Source organism: Myotis myotis, unplaced genomic scaffold, assembly GCF_014108235.1.
Source record: "Myotis myotis isolate mMyoMyo1 unplaced genomic scaffold, mMyoMyo1.p scaffold_m19_p_18, whole genome shotgun sequence".
NCBI lineage: Eukaryota > Metazoa > Chordata > Mammalia > Chiroptera > Vespertilionidae > Myotis > Myotis myotis.
Genome location: NW_023416322.1, coordinates 25,797,948 through 25,820,609, shown reverse-complemented (window position 1 = coordinate 25,820,609; position 22,662 = coordinate 25,797,948). Strand labels below are relative to the sequence as shown.

The following is a 22,662-nucleotide window of genomic DNA, read 5'->3' as shown; positions in this document are numbered from 1 at the left end:
GTTTTTTGTTTTTTTTTTTTAATTTTTTTATTATTAGTTAAGGTATTACAAATGTGTCCTCATGCCCCCCATTAACCCCCAACCTCCCCCCCCCCCACAAACTCATGCTCCCATCCCCCTGTTGTCCATGTCCATTGGTTTGGCTTATATACATGTATACAAGTCCTTCGGTTGATCTCTTCCCCTTACCCCCGCCCTCCCCTACTTTCCTTCTGGGGATTGATAGCCTGATTGCTGTTTCTCAGTCTTTGGGTCTGTCCCTTTTCATCAGTCTATGTTGTTCTCTATAATCCACAAATGAGTGAGATCATGTGGTATTTATCTTTCTCTGACTGGCTTATTTCACTTAGCATAATGCTCTCCAGTTCCATCCATGCTGTTGCAAAAGGCAAGAGTTCCTTTTTTTTTACTGCAGCATAGTATTCCATTGTGTATATGTACCACAGTTTTCTAATCCACTCATCTGCTGATGGGCACTTAGGCTGTTTCCAGATCTTAGCTATGGTGAATTGTGCTGCTATGAACATAGGGGTGCATATATCCTTTCTGATTGGTGTTTCTGGTTTCTTGGGATATATTCCTAGTAGTGGGATCACTGGGTCAAATGGGAGTTCCATTTTTAGTCTTCTGAGGTAGCTCCATACTGTTCTCCACAGTGGCTGCACCAGTCTGCATTCCCACCAGCAGTGCAGAAGGGTTCCTTTTTCTCCACATCCTCTCCAACACTTGTTGTTTGTTGATTTGTTGATGATAGCCATTCTGACAGGTGTGAGATGATAACGCATTGTCGTTTTGATTTGCATCTCTCGTATAAGTAGTGACTTTGAGCAGGTTTTCATATGTCTTTCGGCCTTCTGTATGTCCTCTTTCGAAAAGTGTCTATCTAGGTCCGTTGCCCATTTTTTTATTGGATTCAATGCAATCCCCATTAAATTACCAACAGCATATTTCACGGACCTAGAACGAACGTTCCAAAAATTCATCTGGAATAAAAAAAGACCCCGAATAGCTGCAGCAATACTGAGAAAGAACAAAGTAGGTGGGATCTCAATACCAGATATCAAACTGTACTACAAAGCCACTGTTCTTAAAACAGCTTGGTACTGGCACAAGAACAGACATATAGATCAATGGAATAGAATAGAGACCCCAGAAATCAACCCAAACCACTATGCCCAATTAATATTCGACAAAGGAGGCAAGAGCATACAATGGAGTCAAGACAGTCTTTTCAATAAATGGTGTTGGGAAAATTGGACAGATACATGCAAAAGGATGAAACTAGATCACCAACTCACACCATACACAAAAATAAACTCAAAATGGATAAAAGACTTAAACGTAAGACGGGAAACCATAAAAATACTAGAGGAATCCACAGGCAGCGAAATCGCAAACATATGCCGAAGAAATTTCTTCTCTGATAATGCTCCTAGGGTAATGGAAACTAAAGAGAAAATAAACAAATGGGACTACATCAAAATAAAAAGCTTTTGCACAGCAAAGGAAACCATCAACAAAACAACAAGAAGACCCACTACATGGGAGAACATATTTGCCAATGATACCACCGATAAGGGTTTAATTTCCAACATTTACAGGGATCTCATGAAACTTAACAAAAGGAGAAAAAAGATATTTTAAAAAGAACTATGACTCATGAAGATGGTTGATAATAAACAAACAAGAAATGCTGATGATTTCCTTGTGAATGATCTAAACGGGAGTGAAAGTTTTATGGGCAAAGCGGTTTATCTAACAGACAGTGATAGAGACAACGCAGAACAGGAAGCATACAGACAATAGACAAAATATCAAGGGATGGGCATGCAACTAAGGAGAATACAAGAGTAGTATTTAGAATGGAGTTGGTGACTTTCGGGTAGTACAACTGACTTTAAAATACACATTGAACAAAACGTATTTCATAGTTAGAACAATGGCTCCCGGCTACCCTGACTCTCTGATTGGAAGGTGTAGGCAGGATAGTGTCAGGGAGGCTAAGCTGAGAATTAGCTGAAGTTTTTGAAAAGGTGAGGGCAAACAAACAAAAACAGGTTAAAGACTGGAGAAAGGGCTTTTTGTATGTTTTCATTAAAGCTTCTTCTAGAACTGCGGTTCTCAACCTGTGGGTCGCGACCCCTTTGGGGGTCGAACGACCTTTTTTTTCACAGGGGTCGCCTAAGACCATCAGAAAACACATATATACTTACATATTGTTTTTGTGATTAATCACTATGCTTTAATTATGTCCAATTTGTAACAATGAAAATACATCCTGCATATCAGATATTTACATGACGATTCGTAACAATAGCAAAATTACAGTTATGAAGTAGCAACGAAAATAATTTTATGGTTGGGGATCACCACAACATGAGGAACTGTATTAAAGGGTCGCGGCATTAGGAAGGTTGAGAACCACTGCCCTAGAAGATAGATGGGGATAAGGCCACTGTTTAGGATGCTAGAGAGCCTCCTTAAGGCTATGCTTTACAGGAAATAGATTAACAGAGACCAACTGAATAGTCGCCAAGGATTGTGGTGAAAGATGAAAGATGTGGGTTTAGGTGTCTATTTCTAGCATTACTACTTAGTATACTCAATGTAGTACCCTCAGTGCCTACATGCACGTCTAGCTGTGCGGTAGCCATCTCAATCCGAGTTTAAGCCTCATTTTGTATTCCTCTGAATTAGGAGTTACCAGCCATAGTTTGCATATTTGTAAACGATACTGACTGCTAAAAAGTAGGGTAAGGGAAAAAAAAAATCAACGAATAAAAGTACGAGTACCAGTCTCTACTCTCCAAAGCATCCCTAGTTATTTGCAACAAGATCAATGAATCAAACAATGATCTTGGGTCCAGTTCTTCAGATATCTATTCTCAAACAGTGTGGGGTCTACCAATAAGAGGGCTAGAGGAAGAGAGAGGTGGCTGAACATTAAGGCACCTTACAGCGTGCCTGGGGACCCTGTATCAATCCTCTCCTGCAAAGCTGTCACAGAGTGCCCTAAAATGAGCTGTTTATTGGGCCGCATTCTCATTTACATGCCATGTGCAAGCTCCTTAGAGCTCACATCAAAAGAGAAGAGTGGACCCTGGCAGCAACCCCTTGTGTGAGGACATATTTAAAGCTTAGTTGGATATTGTACTGTAAGAAGGACGCTAAAAATAATGTTCATAGTGGATCTGCGTTCCAGTTTCATTTTTAAGATTTTGCTTTTTAAAGCTAAGTTCAGCCTGGTATTGGAAGTACTCATTCAGTGAATTTATATAGAAGTTGCATTTCTGGCCAAGTAGGAAAAAAAAAATGTCTAGTTGCTTCATTTTCCTAGAAAACTAACAGATGCTTTCCTAGAGATAAAGCCTAATCCAGTTTATTTCAAATTGAGACGGTGACTTTCCTGAAGTAAAACTGGCTTTAAAATAGGCATTGAACAGAACATATTTGAGGGTTAGGCCTTGGCTCAGTTGGTTGGGCGTCATCCCATGCACCGAGAGGTCTCTGGTTCAATCCCAGTCAGGGCACATGCCTGGGTTGTGGACTTGATCCCCAGTGGGGGATGTGCAGGAGGCAGCCAATTGATGTTTCTTTCTCATAGATGTTTCTCTCTCTCCCTCTCCCTTCCTCTCTCTCTCTAAAATCCATAAAACCATATTTAACAAAATAAATAAATGTTAGAACAACGGTTTCCTGCTATTCCCTGGTTGCCTGGATTAAAAAGAATTCATATAAAAATTTAAATGTCATTTGACTTAACTTATAAACAACTTCCAATGGGGAAGAAAATCAGTTAAGTTGGTCTTTTAAAAATTTTGACACTTCTTCAAAATAAGTTTGATAATTACATAAGTGGCATAGCCTGCGTGTGTGTGTGTGTGTGTGTGTGTGTGTGTGTGTGTGTGTGTGTATGTGGAGGGTCAAGGTGTGTATAAATCTATTTAGGACAATATTATTTTGGTCTTGATAATTAGACACCAATCACAGCAGCAAAAGTAGTCAAGCATTCTGAATTGAAGGCAAAATAACAATGGATGTGGTTACTGAAAAATCTGGTCTTATAAATACATTGGTTTCTGAAAACCTTCCCATATAAGTGGGTTTATATGGCTTTGTAACCAAATTGTTCTGGGATAACCAATAGCTCACCCAAGAGAGGAAGAGCATCAAAGTGGAAAGGACACAATGATCAAAACATCAGATCTGAGAATTTCTCATCCGGGTAATTGGAGGTGGTTGATGCCTATAATATAGATTTAGAGCTGGGGCTAGAGGTATAACTTTGGTAATCATCATATAGAGTACATATGTAAGCTCTTCCCAAATTATTTTAAAATAACGTTTTATTTTAGAACTGTCTTAGATTTACAGAAAAATTGCAAAAACAAGTATAGAGAATTTCCATGTACCCTACACTTTATCAAACTTTCCTTGTCTTTGGTGATATTGACAATTTTGGGGAGTACTGGTCAGGTATTCGGTAGAAAGTCTCTTAATTGGATTGGTCTGGCGTCTCTTTCATGCGGTATTTGTATTTTGGAGAAAGACCACAGAGAGAAATTACCATTTCATCACATCGTAGCAACATCAATATGTTGATGTTGACCATGATCCCCTGATTGAGATCCTATTTGCTGGGTTCCTCCCTTTCCATTCTGTGCTCTTTAAAAGGAAATCACTGTGTACAACTTACACTTGAGTGGGAATTATGCTTCATCTTCGGAGGGTGGGTTATATACGTAACTTACTTGCAATTCTCGGCAGATTTGATTATTCTCCATTAATTAATTAATTAATCCAACCATTTAGTTATATCAGCATGGACTCATGGATATTTATTTTATACTCTGGGTTATAATCCAATACTACTTTATTTATTTTGTTTCTCAGACTGTTCCCCTTGGAGATCTTGCAGTGGGCTTCTGTGCTCAACTTTGACATATTCCCATCATTGTGTTGTGTGTGTGTGAGAGTATGTGTGTGCGCATGCACACATGCACATGGGCATGTGTGTTTTGAGCACTTTCTTCCTATTACTGTAAGATGCTTCAGGATCACCTTTTATATTTCCTGGCCTTTTATATTTCTGGAATTGGCTGTTCCTCCTTTTACTGGAGAATGGTGTTGGAAACCAAGATCTGGATGCTAGGTGTGCTCATTACTACTGGTATGTAGTTGCTTCTAGGCCCTCTCACCTGACAGAGCAAGGATATATATATATATATATGTGTGTGTGTGTATGTATATACATATGTAAATATATATATATACACACACACACACACACACATATGTATATATATGCCCATGTATAAACATATCAATAAATATTTCTGTGTGTGACATCAGTATCTATGTTTAACCAAACTTGAGTCCATCCATACTGATGTCTCCAACTCTAATTCATTACCATATGGCTAAATTTCATAGGACAGTTAAAAAAAAAAGGCAATGACTATTTCCTCCTTTTTACTTTGTCAAATCTGGACAGTAAAAATGAGCAACCAAACAAACAAGACATCCATCAGGTAGGATTTGTTTTGCTCCTTTCAAATGTCAAATTTAAATTTCAAACGATGTTCCTCTAATTAATATAAGCTACTTCCCCCTAGTCCACTTTTATTTGAAGGCTTTTCCCCCTTAAACGACATTAGCTGTTATCTTGTTCCACAGATGCCACCGCAGACCTTTCATGGTGGAGCAGGGATGTCAGGGACTTGACTGTAGTGAGTAGTCATGCCTTTCTCTTGGACTGAAAACCTAGATTAGCACATGCTGTTCCATGATGAATACTTCAATACCTGCAGAATGAGCAAAAATATGCATCTTTCCAAATCATCTCATTCATTCATGTGAAGGTAGTGAGTCTACCATCTGACAAGTACTCCCTTTACTGTTAACAACCTGGCATTTTCTATATGAACATAACAAAATTTGATCTGTGCCCTAATTGACCAGTGGTAGTAGAATTTAACCTTGGTTTTATGTCTTTGTCCCAACCTTTTAAAAATAAAAACTTATTTTTAAATTAGTACATATCTCATTTTTTTTTTATTTTGGACCGAGCTTCATAAGTAAGCATTTTATCGAGCACACGAAGATGGCATTTTGTGACCCTACATATCTTGCCCCAACCCCTGTGACTCTGAATAAGACTGAGATGAGAAAGCAATTATTTTAAGTGTTTAAGATATAAATAAAAGATTGAATGTATTTGTGAAGATTTAGAGATTTATAGAATTTGATCAGAAGATGGCCATTTCATTTTCTGAAATTTGTTTCCCCCCTTATTAAAGAAATACATGTTCATTGAAGAATATTTAGAAAATACTGATAAAATGATAAGAAAATTAAAATCACCTATAATCTAGACACTTAGAAGTTAAGTACTTTAAACAATTTGGCATAGATTTATCTTATGTTCCATTATGTTATTTTTTAAATCCTCACCCAAGGATATTTTTCCATTGATTTTTAGAGAGAGTGGAAGAGAGAGAGAAAGACAGAGAAATATTGATGTGAGAGACAGACATCAATTGGTTGCCTCCTGCACACGCCCCGACCAGGGTCCAGGCCAGGAAGAAGCCTGCAATCCAGGTATGTGCCCTTGACGAATTGAACCCAGGACCCTTCAGTCCATAGGCTGACACTTTATCCACTGAGCCAAACTGGCTAGGGCTTATGTTCCATTATGTTATACTGGTATGCTATATGACTTAAAAATGTAATTACACACACACACACACACACACACACACACACACGCACACACACAGATCATACTCAATAATTAGGTTTGTTAACTTACTTTTTCACTTAAATAGTAGAGAGTGAAAATTTTTTCATGTTACTAACTCTTCTGTTCTTAATGATTACTAGTATTCCATTGTGTGATAGGTTGACCCCTCTTTTGGATGTTTATATTTTTTCTAATCACAATTTCATTTTAAGTCATGTTAATTCAACAGGGGGTTATGCTATTGACATTTTAGGAGACAGGGATGATGGGCTTTATTTGAGACTAATGTGATGCAGGAGGGCAGGTGGGACTCTGGGAGCCAGTATGCTGGGAGCCAGTGCCCTGGGCACCGTCGCTTACTTGCCTAGCTGGGCTGTGGGCTGCCCTGGGCCCTGTTTGCTCTGAGCCCAGCTGAGGGAGCAGTGGCCTCAGTGGTATCAGCAGGAACAGAGCAGGTTTCATCTCTGCTCTTTGTGTTGGATTTGGTGCTGGTGTGCTGTCCCCGTTGCTGCCATGTGATGGCTCATAAGCAGCCTTGCACACAGCATCTGTAACTGCCTTTGAAAGCTCTATTGTGAGATGCTGCTGAGTTTTAGCACAGAGGAGGTTTTTTGCTAGTGTGTTGCTTTCAGTTCCTTTCAAATGTGAACGTGCCTTCCTCTAAAGAATCCTAAGTAAGGAGAGCACTAGCTCTGAGAGAACTAAAAGACAAATTGGATTGTCCTTCCTCTCAAGCCTCCTGCAAGAGAACAGCCGTCTAATAGAAAAGCTGTCTGCATTGCACTGCAGTTAGTCACCATGAGAGGTGAGAAATGAGTGGGAGTGGAGTCCGGGAAGGTTTCAGAAGTGAAATGATATTTGAATGGGTTGATAAAGAATGGATAGGATTTTGAGAGGAGTAACAGGCAGGATGCACAGAAATGTGGACATTGGAAGTTACTCAGGGTTTGTTTTTTTGTTTATTCATAAAGCATTAATTGAGGGCCTATGGTTTCCCAGGAATTATACTAAACTCTGGATATACAAAGATGCATTAGACATGGTTCCTGCTTTCTAGCAATTGGCAGGCTGGTTGGGGAGATGGAAAATGGACAAATATGTGTACTTGGCTCTAAAATATAGGTTTCTACAAAAAATAAGTTCAGCATAGAGATATCAGGGCCCAGCCTAGGCAGGTAACAAAATCTTGTTGGGGCTGTTAGCTGAGCTGAGTTTTGAAGCTCATGTGGGCAAGGGGGAGAGTACTCCAGATAGACGGAACTGTGTGTGCAGTCAAGGATGTAAGGAGGAAGATGGAATCTGCAGGGCACTACTCAGAGTTCAGGGTGCAGCAAAGGAAGAGACTGGGGCGTGGAGAAGGACTGGCAATAAATGATTTATGAGGGCTTGTGTTAGGACAATAAAGGATGGGTAGAGAATCAGGATGCCTTTCAGATTTGTACTTGGCCGATTGGCTGGTGGTGCCATTCATAATGATAGGGGGTAAACGAAGAGGAGCAGATTGGGACATGAGTGTGTTCAGTTTGGGACATGATGAGTTTGGGTGCTTATGATATGTTGATATAACATGTAGAAGCCTGGAGCTCAGATTCGTGAAGGGGAATCATTAGCAGGGAGTGGATGAAATCACTGTGGTAGAGCACGCAGAAGGAGTAAAAGCAGGAGGGAGTGCAGAGGGGGAGGTCAGCTGAGAGAGATCAGGAGAGAGCTTTGCCTAAATATCAGGTGTTGCTGAGAGAAGTAAGACAAGTTCTGGGAGTCCCACTATTTTTAGAAATAAGACAGTCATTGGTGATCTTGGTGAGGGCAGATTTAAGGGTGAGGTGGAAGATTGACCTGAATGTGAGTGGTCAAGATGTGTTAGAAATCAAGGAGACATGATATTAGAATCCTCTTTTAAGAAACTTGGTGTGGAGGGAACTCTCATGGGACAGGTTACCTTATGTCTATACCCGGTACCCAGTGAGTGCCGTAGAATGGACTGCAGGAGGAAAGCAGGAAAACTGTTTCACCCTGGAGAAGACACTAACTTTATCAGCTTTAGAGTAGCAAATATTCATGTTCAGATTAGCGAAAGTAATATAGATTTAGTTGCATAATATGTAATTAAAGGATTTAAAGTGCTTCTATTTTGTTAATATTTTCTGCTAATGTTAGAATTCTTGTGTTAGAAATGCTGCTTTTCATCTAGTGAACCAAGAAATTTCTTTCTATCTTTTCTTCTCTCACTTCCAAATCTCATATTTTCATATTCAACTGACTGGTGTTTGTTTATTTATTTTACCCATATTGATATTAACTACTAACAATGCAGAAAACTATTCAGTGATGAAAAATAATTTGTGTTCAGTTATTTTAAAGTATCACGACAATTATTAATACCTAATCCTGCATAGCCTATCAGATATTTACATTTTTTAGCACCTTAATTTCTGAGGCCAGAAGGCATCCAATAGATATTATCTCTGCAATATTCTCTAATATAGTATATTCTCTAAATTTGAAATTTCCTAATATGATCTTTCTTAACAGCAAGAAACCCATAGTTCAAGCTGCCATTCATCACTATTCTTTTATATGCAATGCTTTAGCCATATTAAATTATTCAGCCCTTTTCTCCCTCCTCCCATCCTCTCTTCAGTCCTTTCTCTCTCCTCCTCTCCCCTCTCTTCAATCCCGTCTCCCCTTCTCCTCTCCCCTTCGCTGCCCTCCCCTCTCTTTATCTTCCCTCCCTTCCCTTCCACTTTTTCCGTCTCTCTAGTATTTTTGAGCACCTGCTATCTGCCATGTATGGTAGTGGGGAGAAAAATAAAAGACATAGGACTTAAGCTGGATACTAATATCCCCAGTTATGGAAGTGAAAACAGGAAGCCTTAAGATTGCTTAGAATACCAGGGGGTGGGATTAGCTTCTGCACATCTTGCTTACCTTCCAACATCAGAGATTGATAGGATATTGGAAATGGCAGAGGCATTGGAAGACATTGGTTCAGTCCTCATATTTTAAAGACATAGAAACTGAGTCTCATAGATTAGATGATGTGTCGAGGTCGCCGCTGGAACCTAAGCTGGTTTGGTGACCAGCTCTCTAAACCTCCTTCTCTCTTCATTGTGATGTCACCTGCCCAGATCCCATGTTGTCATATACTTTTTATATCTGGTTTGTGCTGTTAAATACCTCTTTTTGCCACCCATGCACTGAACTGTAGACTTTCACCATTATCGGTTTTGCTACTTGCAATTAGAATTGGAACAATTAGAGATGCGTCAGTGGAAAGGCAATGAAAGAGGGCCATTAAGTGCTGATAAATGCTTCTCCTCATGGGGAGGGAGAGCTTTTCTTTTCTGAATATTTGAGCTCTTTTCACTGGTGCTTTCAAGTGGATAGAAATAACACTTGCCACACGCTCGTGGAATACTCTAGATGCCAGGGGGTTCATTTCACTCCCTGTTTGAATTGAGCACACTGTGGCTGGAATGTGTGTTGACTCTTTTGTTGGCTGGAAGCTCTCATTCCATGGTTTTCATTAACCTTTTCCATGTGCTGCAGTAGAATAGTAGTGAGAGCTCTTAAAGAATGAAGCCTTTAGGTAGCTGATGACTTTTGAGGGAGAGATGAAAAGGTCAACGTTATAGGTGTGTATTTGGACATACTTTCTTTTGCACACCACCCAAAACTCTAGATATACGGTGTGACAATAGAGCCACATGCCTCTGGCTAGCAAAAAGTAACCACTGCTTGTTGCTATGGGGATGTAGCAGCTTCTGAAACAAACGTGTAATAATTCCATATTTTAGGGTAACATTACTATTTCTTATAAAAATAATGATAATGATGATGGCAGTTAACACTTACTGCATGCTAGCTATTATTATAAGTACTAATCATCCCTTAAAATTTATTTTTCCAATAGATTTGGCTCTAATTCATAGAATGTTGGCTATATTTGTACATCAAGTCACCATTGAGCATCTTCTTCCTTGTGCCAGGCGCTGTGCTGAACACTGGTCTTACAGAAATAGGTCCCTGTCCTAAGGGAACTTGTCTAGGGGAGGGGATAAGACGGGTTCATGGTACTTTGGAAAAAAGAGGAGGAACACCTAACTCTGCTGGCATATGAGGAAATGCTTCCCACAGGAGCTGCCAGCCTTCTGTGTATCAGGGCAAGGTGGGTAAAGAAAGGTGCATTGGGGAAGGGCTTCTGTGGTAGAGGGGTCAATATAGAGGTCTGAGATTAGTGTGAAGACACTTGGGAATAAAAGCCTTTTGTAGGGGGATAATGGATGAGGCTTCCAGAATGCTAAGAAGGAGTGGGACCCAAGGGTCCACTTAATTTCCTCCTCAATACTTAAAAAAAAACAACACATGTATTTTTGTTGATTTCAGAGAAGAAGGGAGACGGGGAGAGAGAGAGAAACATCAATGATGAGAGAGAATCATTGATCGGCTGCCTCCTGCACGCCCCTTACTGGGGATCAAGCCCACATCTAGGACTGGGAATTGAACCATGACCTCTTGGTTCATAGGTTGATTCTCAATCACTGAGCCACACCAGTCAGGCCCTCCTCAATACTTAATCAGACTCTTGTTCTATTAAATATATAGTGTGACTGTGGCTCTCTGTTCTGTTTTAGTGGGTAAACTAACCTATTCTTTTTTGGCTTTCAATTAAATACCCAATTTTTCTTCCAATCTCTTAGAAAAAGTGAAAACAGAAGAGCACCCACAGTATTGACTAGGGTAGCTTACTTATACTTTTATATATGTTCTTCCCTTCCAGCCCCCTGCCAAGGAACAATAATAGACATTCAGGACCAAGGACAGTAATTGGGCCATTCTCCAAGTCAGGCCTTAGTAGGGAAGGGTTGGCCAGGCCCTCGTCATTGGATACGTGTTCTCTTGCCCTTCTTCTCACTGGATGGTGCCAGAGAACATTCTGAGATTCATGTATGGGCTTCATGAAAAGGGGCAAGGGAGGCCTTTTGGCCTCTCTGGTACTAGCCTTAAGCCTGCCTCTTAACTAAGCCAGAGGGTTCCCTGTGGTCCAGCCCATGTTTCCAGGGCTGGGAAGGGGATGTATTGGGGTTTGAGGCAAAAGCCATTTGGCTTTGTCCTTTCTACATACATCTCTTTTAGAAACCCTACAGGAAGAGATAACATATAGGTCCAAATATTTAGCATCCCGGGTTCTCTTATTCTTCTTTGATCCATAGTACATCTTCTCAAGGGGGGAGGGGGGATGATATTGCCTCCAAGGGGGCAAAAACCTTATTATTTTTATGTAAAAAGTACAGATATACATACAGTACATATATACAGTATATCCGTGTATATAAATTTAATAGGGAGAAATCAAATGGGGAAAATGTTTAATAAGGTTCCCTAGGGGGCCCTAATAAAAAGACGGCTGGGAAACACTTTTCTAAAGCACATGTGCCTCTCTCTCTCTCTCTCTCTCTTTCTCATTCTCTTCCTTAGGCAGTACGGGGCTGGTCCAGTGACTCCGTGCCACCACTGTCCCAGACACCTTGTTTTCCTTTGTTCTGCAGCCCTTAGCCCATCTTCCAGGTTGCCTGTGGTTTAAGGAGGTTGCTGCCACTCTGCTGTCATGTATCAGTGATGGGGAGTAGAGGGAAAGGCAAAAGGTGCACATCAGCTAAATCAGACCTTTTGAAGGGAAATATCCTTGACATCACTCAACAAGCTCTAGTGACATCTTACTGACTAAAACTTAGGCATGTGGGCACCCGGTTTGCAAGGGTGGCCAGGATATGTAAATTTACTTGGTCCATTTGTTACTCAAAGTTGGGTACATTCCCATGCCCAACAAAATTGGGATTCTGTTGCTAAGAAATAAGGGGGAAATGGATATTGGGCAGGTAACTAGCAGTCCCTTTAGTAGTCTCTTGCCATTAATTTGCATGGCAGATACCCAGTGTAAAGCATAGTCTGTGATTTGGAATAGAGCAACAGCTAAGTGCTTCTGCTTTGTACTGTAACTCATTAATCTGGTGTTCTAATTCTTGACAAACTGACTCTGTGAACCAGCAAATAAAGTAGATTAAGGATGCAGGCGTTAGGTTCCTGAGGGAGTCTCCTGGAGGGTCAGACACATGGTTTTTAAACTTCTTCAGCTAGTTAATAGATCTCTGACTCTGAAACGTTTGCATTTTGAATGTTTCAGTGGAAACATGAATTATTGATTAATTAAATTCAATGAAACCATATTGATTAGAAGTGTTAAGTTTTGTGACTAAAAGTCAAACATTGAAATTTCTTAGGTATTAGTGAAAATAAATAAATAAATAAATAAATAAATAAATCCACCGTATTTCCTGCAATCGGATTTGTAACTGTATGTTTTTCAAATGAAATTCTAGCAGTGTTCATTGAATATTTCAAATTATAGAGTAACTGATAGAATAAATGCATTCTTTTACAAACCTATACGAGCTAACATTTTTACACTGGGCCAAGAGTTTAGGGGAAAGAAGTAAATTGCAGTGGAAAATTTACAATGAAATCTGTGGATTTTTGCATAATTAACTTCTTTCAGCAATTAAAGTGGCATGGCAGTGGTTGGCAAAGCTCTGGGATTGGGGCACGCAAGCACAAGGCCATTTAACAGTGCCATTGTGTTCTGTGTGTGGAATACGTGACCTCAGTGCTTCCTGGGGTAGGGCGTGGGCAGTAATTGGCAGTGATTGTCTCTGTTTCTCTCTCTCTCTCTCTCTCTCTCTCTCTCTCTCTCTCTCAAATTGGGTTATCATTTTGAAGGTCTGGGAGATAGTAATTGTACAGGGATTACTTTGGAGCTCATCAAATTATATTTTGAAGATAATATTTTAGAAGAGACTTCTCTGTTTTTAAGGAATGATTTTTCAAAGTATCTTGGCTCTAGGATTTTAAAAGAATCGTTCCTTTCAAATTTTATTCCACGTCTTTAGACACTCAGTAATATTGTCTCACCCAATGTCCTGTATTTTGTACTTTGATGGATACTGCTGGATCTTAATTCATAATAAACATATTGATTGAGATGATGTCAGCACATGATTGGTAAATTGAAAGTTATCTTGCCTGTTCTTTCGGGTGATATACAATGCCATTTAGCTGTCTGCCTGTTGGGGAATCAGACATGGGAATGATGTTCTCCCGTGTTATGAATATATGGGGCAGTGAGAAATCTTCCTTAAAGGGTAGGTAGGAAGTGTTAAAAATATTCAATACTTGGGCACTGAAGGCGGCACTAGGGGGAACACAGGGTGAGGGAGCTGACAGGGAAACAGACCAGTGTGACATTGTGTGTGGAGAGCTCAGACAGAGGCATGTATAGGGGGATTTCAAAGAGGGCTTCTCATGGGTGCTAGAGGGAGAAGTGGGGGAGGGCCTCCCAGGAGGAAAGCTTGGAGTGTGCCAAAGCACCGAATTCCAGAGTGTAGAGACTGCCACCAGAGGGCGGGGCTTCTTTTCTGCTTTGTTTTCAGTTTGGATTTCATGCTAAAGATAATGAGTCATTTAGTCATTCAGAGTCTTGAAATGATGTGATGGGACTTTTGTTACTATTGCAGTTGGATTGGAGGCTGTTCAAATTGGATGCAGGGAAATGAATTGGGAGATTGTTATTAATCGATGAGAGTTGGTGGCACCTGGAGTGGTGACTGAAGTAAAGAGAGGATGCATTTAAGGGATGTGAAGAAGGTAGAATCAACAGGACCAGGTGACTGATTTGGAGCCTGAAGACAGAGGAAGAGGGTGGATGGATGAGTCCCAAGCAGTTGGCCTGGATGACAAGTGTGGATGCTGATGATGTGGATTATGATTGAGAATGGAGAGAAGCATGTTGGATAGATGATGAGTTGAATGTAGAGACTGGATTGGGACATCTAAGTGGAGATATCTAAGAGACTAGTGTGGCTTTGGGAGTACCTCTGATTTCTGGTATCCAGGAGTACCTTCTCCATCTCTCAATTAGTTTACTTATTACAGGTGCCCATTAAGTGGTATCTTTCAGAGTCATATCCATCACCCCTCTCCTCTTCACACCTACTCATCTATTCTCTTGGCCCCACCGCATAACAAAGAAACAGAATTTCCAGAGGATGAGGCCCAGAAATCAGGATTTTAAAAAGATTCCCAGGTGATTCTAATGTGCAGCCACGGTTGAGAACCACTGCTTTAGTGGGTAGTTCCTTAACCTTCTGTGTTACCATGGCTTTCCATGTCTTTGCGTATCCTGATTCCCTGTGGAATGCCTCCAGCTGTGTCTCTATGAAATAGTTCCTGGCTAATCTCCCAAGCAGAATAGATTATTGTCTGTTCTGTGTCAATACTTCAGGAACCTATCCCTTGTACCTGTCATGCTTATTATAATCATTTGCATGGCATTCTTTTAGACAAAGCTTATTTATCTTTGAATGAGTCAACTATACAAATTAACTTTTTGGGGAGATTTATGCCTCCCATCTTTAGTCAAGGGCCGATGTTAAACATTTATTTATTGAACAGATCACCTGGTTAATGATCATTTATATCTATATTGAAGAGAAACATCTCTGTAGTTACTTTATTTGTACTCACGAGGGAAATTCCTCTCTAGTTATGTTGATAGAGTAAGTATACTCTCTTATTTTAGGCTTCCGAAGGTCAGTCATTTCCTGAGGGAGCAATAATAATACTTCCTGGTAACTTAAGTTTCTGGAAGAGCCAATAAGAAATGTCACCAAGATGGTTCTTAGACCAAAGCATCGGAATCATTCTCTACTTTTCCTGCAGGAGTCAAGAAACCATGAAGGAACATTGACTTCTTGCCTGAAGACCAGCTGTTAAGACTGTGCTGAATAATGCTATTTTTGAGATAGACTGAGAGAGAAGAAAAGCATTTGCATTGTAGCTGCTCTGTGGTGAGAGAGAAAAGCACTTGTCCTGCCTTAAAAATCTGTGGTCTATGCATAAATAAGGCATTCAGGCAATAGAATGGAGTCAGTTTAATCATAGTCAGTCTGCAGACTGCTGTCCTTGCTCTTTCCCTTAAGGTCCTTGTTGGAGGAAAATGGCATGCAAATGTTCTTTTTGCATATATGTATAAGACCATAAACAAACAAAAATATGTAGTTTAAAACCAAAGTAATCTAAAGACACAGTCATGATTTTTTTTTGCAATAATTTAGCAAAGTAATTTTCCCGTAAGATATGCATATGGGAGAAAACCAACCACCTTTGCACAGAACATAATAAAATTCAAGTGGATGATGGCATTCAATGGCGACTGAATGATTCATGGTTGTTTGTGTCAGTGCCTTGAGTCCCTGTCAATGGGACTAGGAATCAGGGCTGAGTTTTCCAAACCAGTGCAGCTGGCCAACGCCAAGGGAACAGTGCAGGTGGGGTTTGAGACCTCTCACCTCCAAACGCCATTCATGAAATGTTAAAATATTGTATGTAGAGATTTAGTGTTTTTAGATAAGAGACTGCTACATTATCAGGGAAAATGTACTATGGCTATATCGTAGCTATAACAATAGTAACAGTACTATTTTCTCCCATGGTACGTGTGTTTTTAAAAAGTTGTCATATGTTGTATTTATTTCCTTTGATCCACAGGATTATCTCAGTTTAGTTGCAAAAGAAACTGAGTTTAGAGGGAATTTTGCCCATTCAGTGCTAGGGCTGGACTCAAAGCCAGGTTCTCGGTGTGTCATTGGAGGGTCACCCCTTAGCTCTATCCGCAGGAACCTGCTGGGTATGTGGTTTCCATGCTGCTGATCAGCATACCTAGCGTTTCCCAGATGCCAGCCTAGCCTCTCACTCTCCAGCAGAGAGAAATCCTCTCTAGGGTTTCATTGCACTTCCGATCATCCTGTGAAGTCAGGGGAGATCTCCAAACAGCAAGATTTGGTTACCAGATCTTTGGACTTTGGGAGGACTAATGGAGCCATGAAGGGGGCCAGGCAGTGTGAGTTAATAAGTAGGGACCTGGATACCTGAGACTATTTATTCCTCTTACTGCAAAATTCTGTTTGCTGAATAAAAAAGTAAGAGGTATCTGTGGGCTTTCTTTTCAGCCAAACAGATGGTAGTTATTTGCTATTTAAAGTGCTTGGTACATTCTGTTTTGCTTTAATTATATTCAAAAGGATTATCAATATATGGCCATAAGCATGAGCTAAAACAGAACCTAGCACAAAGGAATTAAGTAATGGGACCTCCTTTCCCCCCTCTTCCTCCCTCCCTCCTTTCTTCTTCTCTAGCTTTCCTGTGTTTTTTTTTTTGTGTTTTTTTTTAAAGAAAATATTTTGATTCATTAAATGGCATTAAGACCTGTATATTTCTCATTGGCATCTACGTATCCTGAACCCTCATCTGTGGCGCCATAGCTCAAACAGATTCCCCCAACCCTTCGTTCTGAAATTTTCTTTTCTTTCTTTCTTTTTTTTAAAAATATATTTTATTGATTTTTTACAGAGAGGAAGGGAGAGAGGTAGAGAGTTAGAAACATCGATGAGAGAGAAACATCGATCAGCTGCCTCCTGCACATCTCCTACTGGGGATGTGCCCGCAACCCAGGTACATGCCCTTGACCGGAATCGAACCTAGGACCTTTCAGTCCACAGGCCGACGCTCTATCCACTGAGCCAAATCGGTTTCGGCTTTCTTTCTTTCTTTCTTTCTTTCTTTCTTTCTTTCTTTCTTTCTTTCTTTCTTTCTTTTTCTTTTTTTTTTTTTTTTAAATCTATTTGGTTATCAAATTAACTTCTTCCTTTTTTGGTTCTAGGCACAGAGTATATGCTCCGTACATTTTGATTGAATTTAAAATGGTTATTGCAACCATCCAAACTGGCAAATGTTCTATTGTAGTCCTTGGAGAACATTAAAAGAACATTAAATTGTATGTATTCAGACATTTTCAAAAGGAGAGTCTCAGTCTCTCTTCCCTGAACTGCGGTATAGTGTATCCGTCCTCTTCTTTAACGCTTTTCTACATGCAGGCCTGTATCTTCCCATTGGATTTCAGACTCGGTGCCCACCTGGTGCAGGGCCCACACTCTCTCCCTAGCACTTATTCCTCAGTGATTTATTTTTTTGATAGATAAATAATCTTTATTTTAGGTGGCATTTTTTAGAGCAAAGACAAGTCGGTAGCTTCACCATTCTTCTTTTTTAAAAAAAAAAATATTTTATTGATTTTTTACAGAGAGGAAGGGAGAGGGATAGAGAGTTAGAAACATCGATGAGAGAGAAACATCAATCAGCTGCCTCCTGCACACCCTCCACTGGGGATGTGCCTGCAACCAAGGTATATGCCCTTGACCGGAATCAAACCTGGGACTCTTCAGTCCACAGGCCAATGCTCTAACCACTGAGCCAAACCAGTTAGGGCACCATTCTTCATTTTAGTCACATATAGTGACATTCTAAATGAGCTTGGCCTTGGAGTTAAGGAGTAAAGTCACTAACTTAGTGAAAAGGCTGTTCTGTGTTATTTCCCCTGTCAGCAAAATGAATGGTAGTAGGGGAAATTATGCTTAAATTTATGTCTGTGACTCTTCATTCTCAAGTACCAGGGCAGCTAGAGGGCTTTTGCAGCTTTCTTGCTGGCCTTTAACCTGTTTCATTGAAACCCCATCTGGGTTGAAGTTCTGGTCTGCCAGTTTCCTACACAACTCTCAGTATACCCCCTGCCATTTTCACCCACTAAGTGGAGGCCAGTGCTCAAACCAAGGTGAACATCTGGACCCCCTCCCAGCCCCCCCCCCCCCCAACCTGTTAAAGGGCACAGAGGCTACATACCCCTGAATATTCTTGAAGTTGTAGGGTCAGGACCGGTGGTGGGATCAGTGGTTATAACACTTTCTGGTGGTCCTGGAACCAGTTTTTGAGAAACACTGGCATTCAGTCAGAGACTTACTTTGAATAGAATAGAATAGAACTCTGTGATTTTTTAAATGATGGTTTTTCTCAAAGTTGTGAGGCATTCTAAATGTGTTTAAAAATTGTGTTTTAGGCACGTGCATGAATTCTTCTTTGACACCACAGAATCTGCATGATTTATGTGGCACTGCAGATGTGATTATATAATACTTTCTTTGCTGCAGTTTCATTGATCTAGTTATATTAACATGCCATTCAAATGCATCTTTATTTATTAAAAACTTCCATTAATCAGGAGTGAAATAAATCAAACTCACATTGCAATATATATCGCTGTTAATTCTACATACACAATATTTATCTGCACTTGATCCCACGTTTTATATGGAGAAAAATTTCAGGATATTTAGAAGATACAATCTAATGTACTTTTAATAATGGTCAGTATTTGATGGTACTAATATTGATCTTGAAGTCAAATGGAGTACTGAATTTTTTAATTCTAAAAAAGTTTAAGGATTAATTTGCCGAGGCCGGTTTGGCTCAGTGGATAGAGCGTCGGCTTGCGGACTGAGGGGTCCCAGGTTCGATTCCGGTCAAGGGCATGTACCTGGGTTGCGGGCACACCCCCAGTAGGAGATGTGCAGGAGGCAGCTGATCGATGTTTCTCTCTCATCGATTTTTCTAACTATCTCTCTCTCTTCCTCTCTGTAAAAAATCAGTAAAATATATTAAAAAAAAAGTTTAAGGATTAATTTCTGCATCAAATGTTTCTGTTAATGCTGATTCTCTGATCATACAAGTTAATTGACAGGACACAGTAAATTAATGCAAACTTTCATTAATTCCAGCCATCAGGATAAAGCACATGGATCAGTATGCAATATAAGAGGCCCACCCTTTTATTTATTTTTACTTCGGGCAAATGCTTCTTTTATAAGATGAGTCTGGCCTTCTTTAGACATGTGATACATTGAAAAGCTTGGAATTATGAGAATTATTCTGGAACATGACATAAATTTACAAGTCATCAGAATTCCTTAATGCCTTCATCTATTATTTCTTCTTTTTTTTTTAGAGACTTTCTCCCTCGAGGGTCAGGCATCGTGACGAGACGGCCTCTTGTACTACAGCTTGTTACTTCCAAAACAGGTAAGGAAAGAGGATGTTTGCCACACGGACATCTCGTATACCTGGTGCCTCCATTTCTGGGTGTTGGGTAATAGCCACAGAACCGTTTCTGTGATCACCTTGCTGTGGGGAGCTGCCTGCACTTCTCTCCAAATGCTCCCTCCTCGTTGTTCTTTTAATTCCTTTGATTACATTAATGGGAAAGCTTCATTTGATTGTAGATTTTTAAACACCCAGAAAATAATATTTTATCCTGGTAATTATGTCTAGAAAATAACATTTTATCTTTGTAATTAATTCATCTGTACTGTACAGCATAACCACTAATACTCCTACTTCCCGGAGAAATAAAGTCATCAAGTGAGGAATCCCTCCACTCCACCACTAAGTGCAGACTTACCTGCAGTTCCCCCCACATTTTGCTCTTTCCGTGTGGTTGTAGTATAGGAGGTGTCCTTTCATCCCCCTGAGGGGTTTCCGAAGGTGTGGCTTGGGGGACAAGAGTTGGACAAGGCATTGCTGAGGTGATGGGTAAGGACTGCAGTATCAAGAGCAAGGGAGTAGGTAGAGGGTCTTTGTAAGACAAGGGGACAGTTTCCAGTGCCCGTAGGCTTCCCCTGGTGCCATGTTGAAACTGGCTTGGGCCAGCTTCCGAGACCCGATGGTGTACCTCCTGTTCCATCTCCGTATTCAGGGACATCATGGAGGTAGCTTGAAGATGGTCATAGTGGGAGTATTTACAGGATGGAAATTGGCAAATGGTGTGGATCAGGCCTCTTTGCCCCTTTGGGTGCCAGCTGTTAAACATTTGTCAGCAACTCACTGGGCCTTCGGCTCAGCACCTGATCTTACTGTTTACGGGTTAAGTGACATGTCAGACTGAGAAAGCTAATATGTCTTAGTGTTCTGTTTTTTAAAAGTATGTTTTTATTGACTTCAGAGAGGAAGGGAGAGGGAGATAGAAACATCAATGATGAGAGAGAATCATTGATTGGCTGCCTCCTGCATGCCCCACATTGGGGATTGAGCTGATAACCTGGGCATATACTCTGACCGGGAATCGAACCATGACCTTCTGGTTCATAGGTTAACATTCAACCACTGAGCAACACTGGCCAGGCTGAATGTTCTATTTTTGATGAACTACTGAGTATGTTGAAAGTGTCACTGCTTTAAGAAGTGATCTATTGTGAATTTGATGTGACCTTCCCCCCGAAGGAAAGGTGGTTTTTTAAAACATCAGAATCCAAGTCTTTGGTTTAAAAGTTACTGACTGTTAAGGACTTACAAAAGTAAAACCTGTAGAGCATGAGTAAGGACAAGTGGTTTTGTCTCCCGGAGTACTTTACTATGTTAAAATATTCCTCTAAATGCTATTGTATCACCTCCCTCTGCTTTATTTCAATGACATTAGTGTAAGAAATGAAGATGTTAAAAATCAGAAATTACAAAATGGGTAAATTGAAGATAATTGTTCAAATTACAGAAATGATCTTTTGTAAAAGATTTCCTTGCTGCTTCCTCCTTTCACGCACATCAAATATATTATTAATTCATCAACATTTGATTTCCCAAATTTGATTTGCATTGACTGTACCATGTAACGTGTCCATGTTTTAAAAATTACACAGGACTTGTAATTTATTGGAGAACTGTTACTATTCAGTATTTTGGGTCCTTGGTTGGAGTTGCTGTAAATGACCATTTTAACAAAGATGGAGACACAGAGTTCAGGTCCGAGGAGCGAGTTCAGGTCCGAGGAGCGAGGCTTGTGAGGCTTGTGAATCACCAGGGGCGGAGCGAGGGGCTGCCCACCAGGCTCCATCCTCAGGTTGGCATGAAGGGCCTTGTGAGTCCAGGTACAACTGGGGAGAGGGTCTTTGAGGAGATTGTGTCCTCCTGTAACAGGCGGTGTCCAGAGAAAAATGTCATCTTTTCACAGGTGAGATATTTTAAAGAAGTTTGTAGATTTAGAGAGACTTCAAACCCTCATTTATATACAATGGCCAGGACTTGTTTTCTACTGTCATAATGTAGACTGAGACATAAGAGTGAAAACACACAAGTCTTATTTTGAATAACAATATTAGAAATATTTTAAATCTATGGACCTCATTTTGTTTTACATTGAAATATCTGAATTTGATTACAATGGATATTTCAGTATGGTAGTCTGTTTTTGCAGAGGACTAAATGTTTATTTTCTTTTCACTGTTACAAGTTAACCTCATGGTGAAAACATGTGATTCTGAAAACATTCTTTCTTAACTACAGCTTTGACCTCGTTCTGGTCCAGTGCTGGCTCCCGATTGACGGGGAGGTTAGCATACCAAGCGCAGATTCCTGGTTTAATGTCCCTTGAGTAGAGGTATTTTGACATTTCCATGTGCATAAGGTTCCTGGGGGTTGCTGGGCATCCCGCTCGGCAGTTGTGATTCAGCAGGTCTGGGCTAGGGCCCAGGTGCTGCATTGTGAAGAGCTACAGCCAAGGAAGAAGTTCTTGAGAGCTGTTGCTCCCCGAGTCACACGGTGAGAAGCACTCAGATCCAGTTAATCTAATTCTTCCCTGTTGTTTTCTTTTTCTCGTTTTTTTTCCTCCTTCTTTTTAATAGGCTCCTTTTATTGAGAAATGACCCATCATTTAAAAAAACTGTCCATATGTTTGCTCACTAAGCCTCCATACGGGTCTGCACACTGTGCTTGGACCATCGCAGGCAGTTGTTCACGGCCGAAGTGTGTTGTCCTGCTGCTGCCCAGGGCCCCCAGCTCCGCCACCAGCACATCTGGCCCTGGCATTTCAGAGCCTGAGGACCAATAGACTATCATAGACTATCAGAGGCTGAGGTTCTAATAACACCTAGTTAGGTTGTTGTTACATAATCGACTTACCTCCCTGGAAGAGTACAACCATCCAAGTG

The 22,662-nt window shown here is 40.4% G+C and overlaps 1 protein-coding gene across 11 annotated transcripts in view; it reads left to right on the top strand.

Moving 5' to 3' along the window:
* Positions 1-22,662, top strand: part of DNM3 (dynamin 3) — a 377,759-nt gene that overhangs the window by 33,332 nt on the left and 321,765 nt on the right. For all 11 annotated transcript variants that reach the window (XM_036342917.1, XM_036342912.1, XM_036342907.1 and 8 more), the window contains exon 2: positions 19,692-19,765. In XM_036342917.1, coding sequence (XP_036198810.1) covers positions 19,692-19,765 — 74 coding nt within the window. The remainder of the gene's footprint in view (positions 1-19,691; positions 19,766-22,662) is intronic.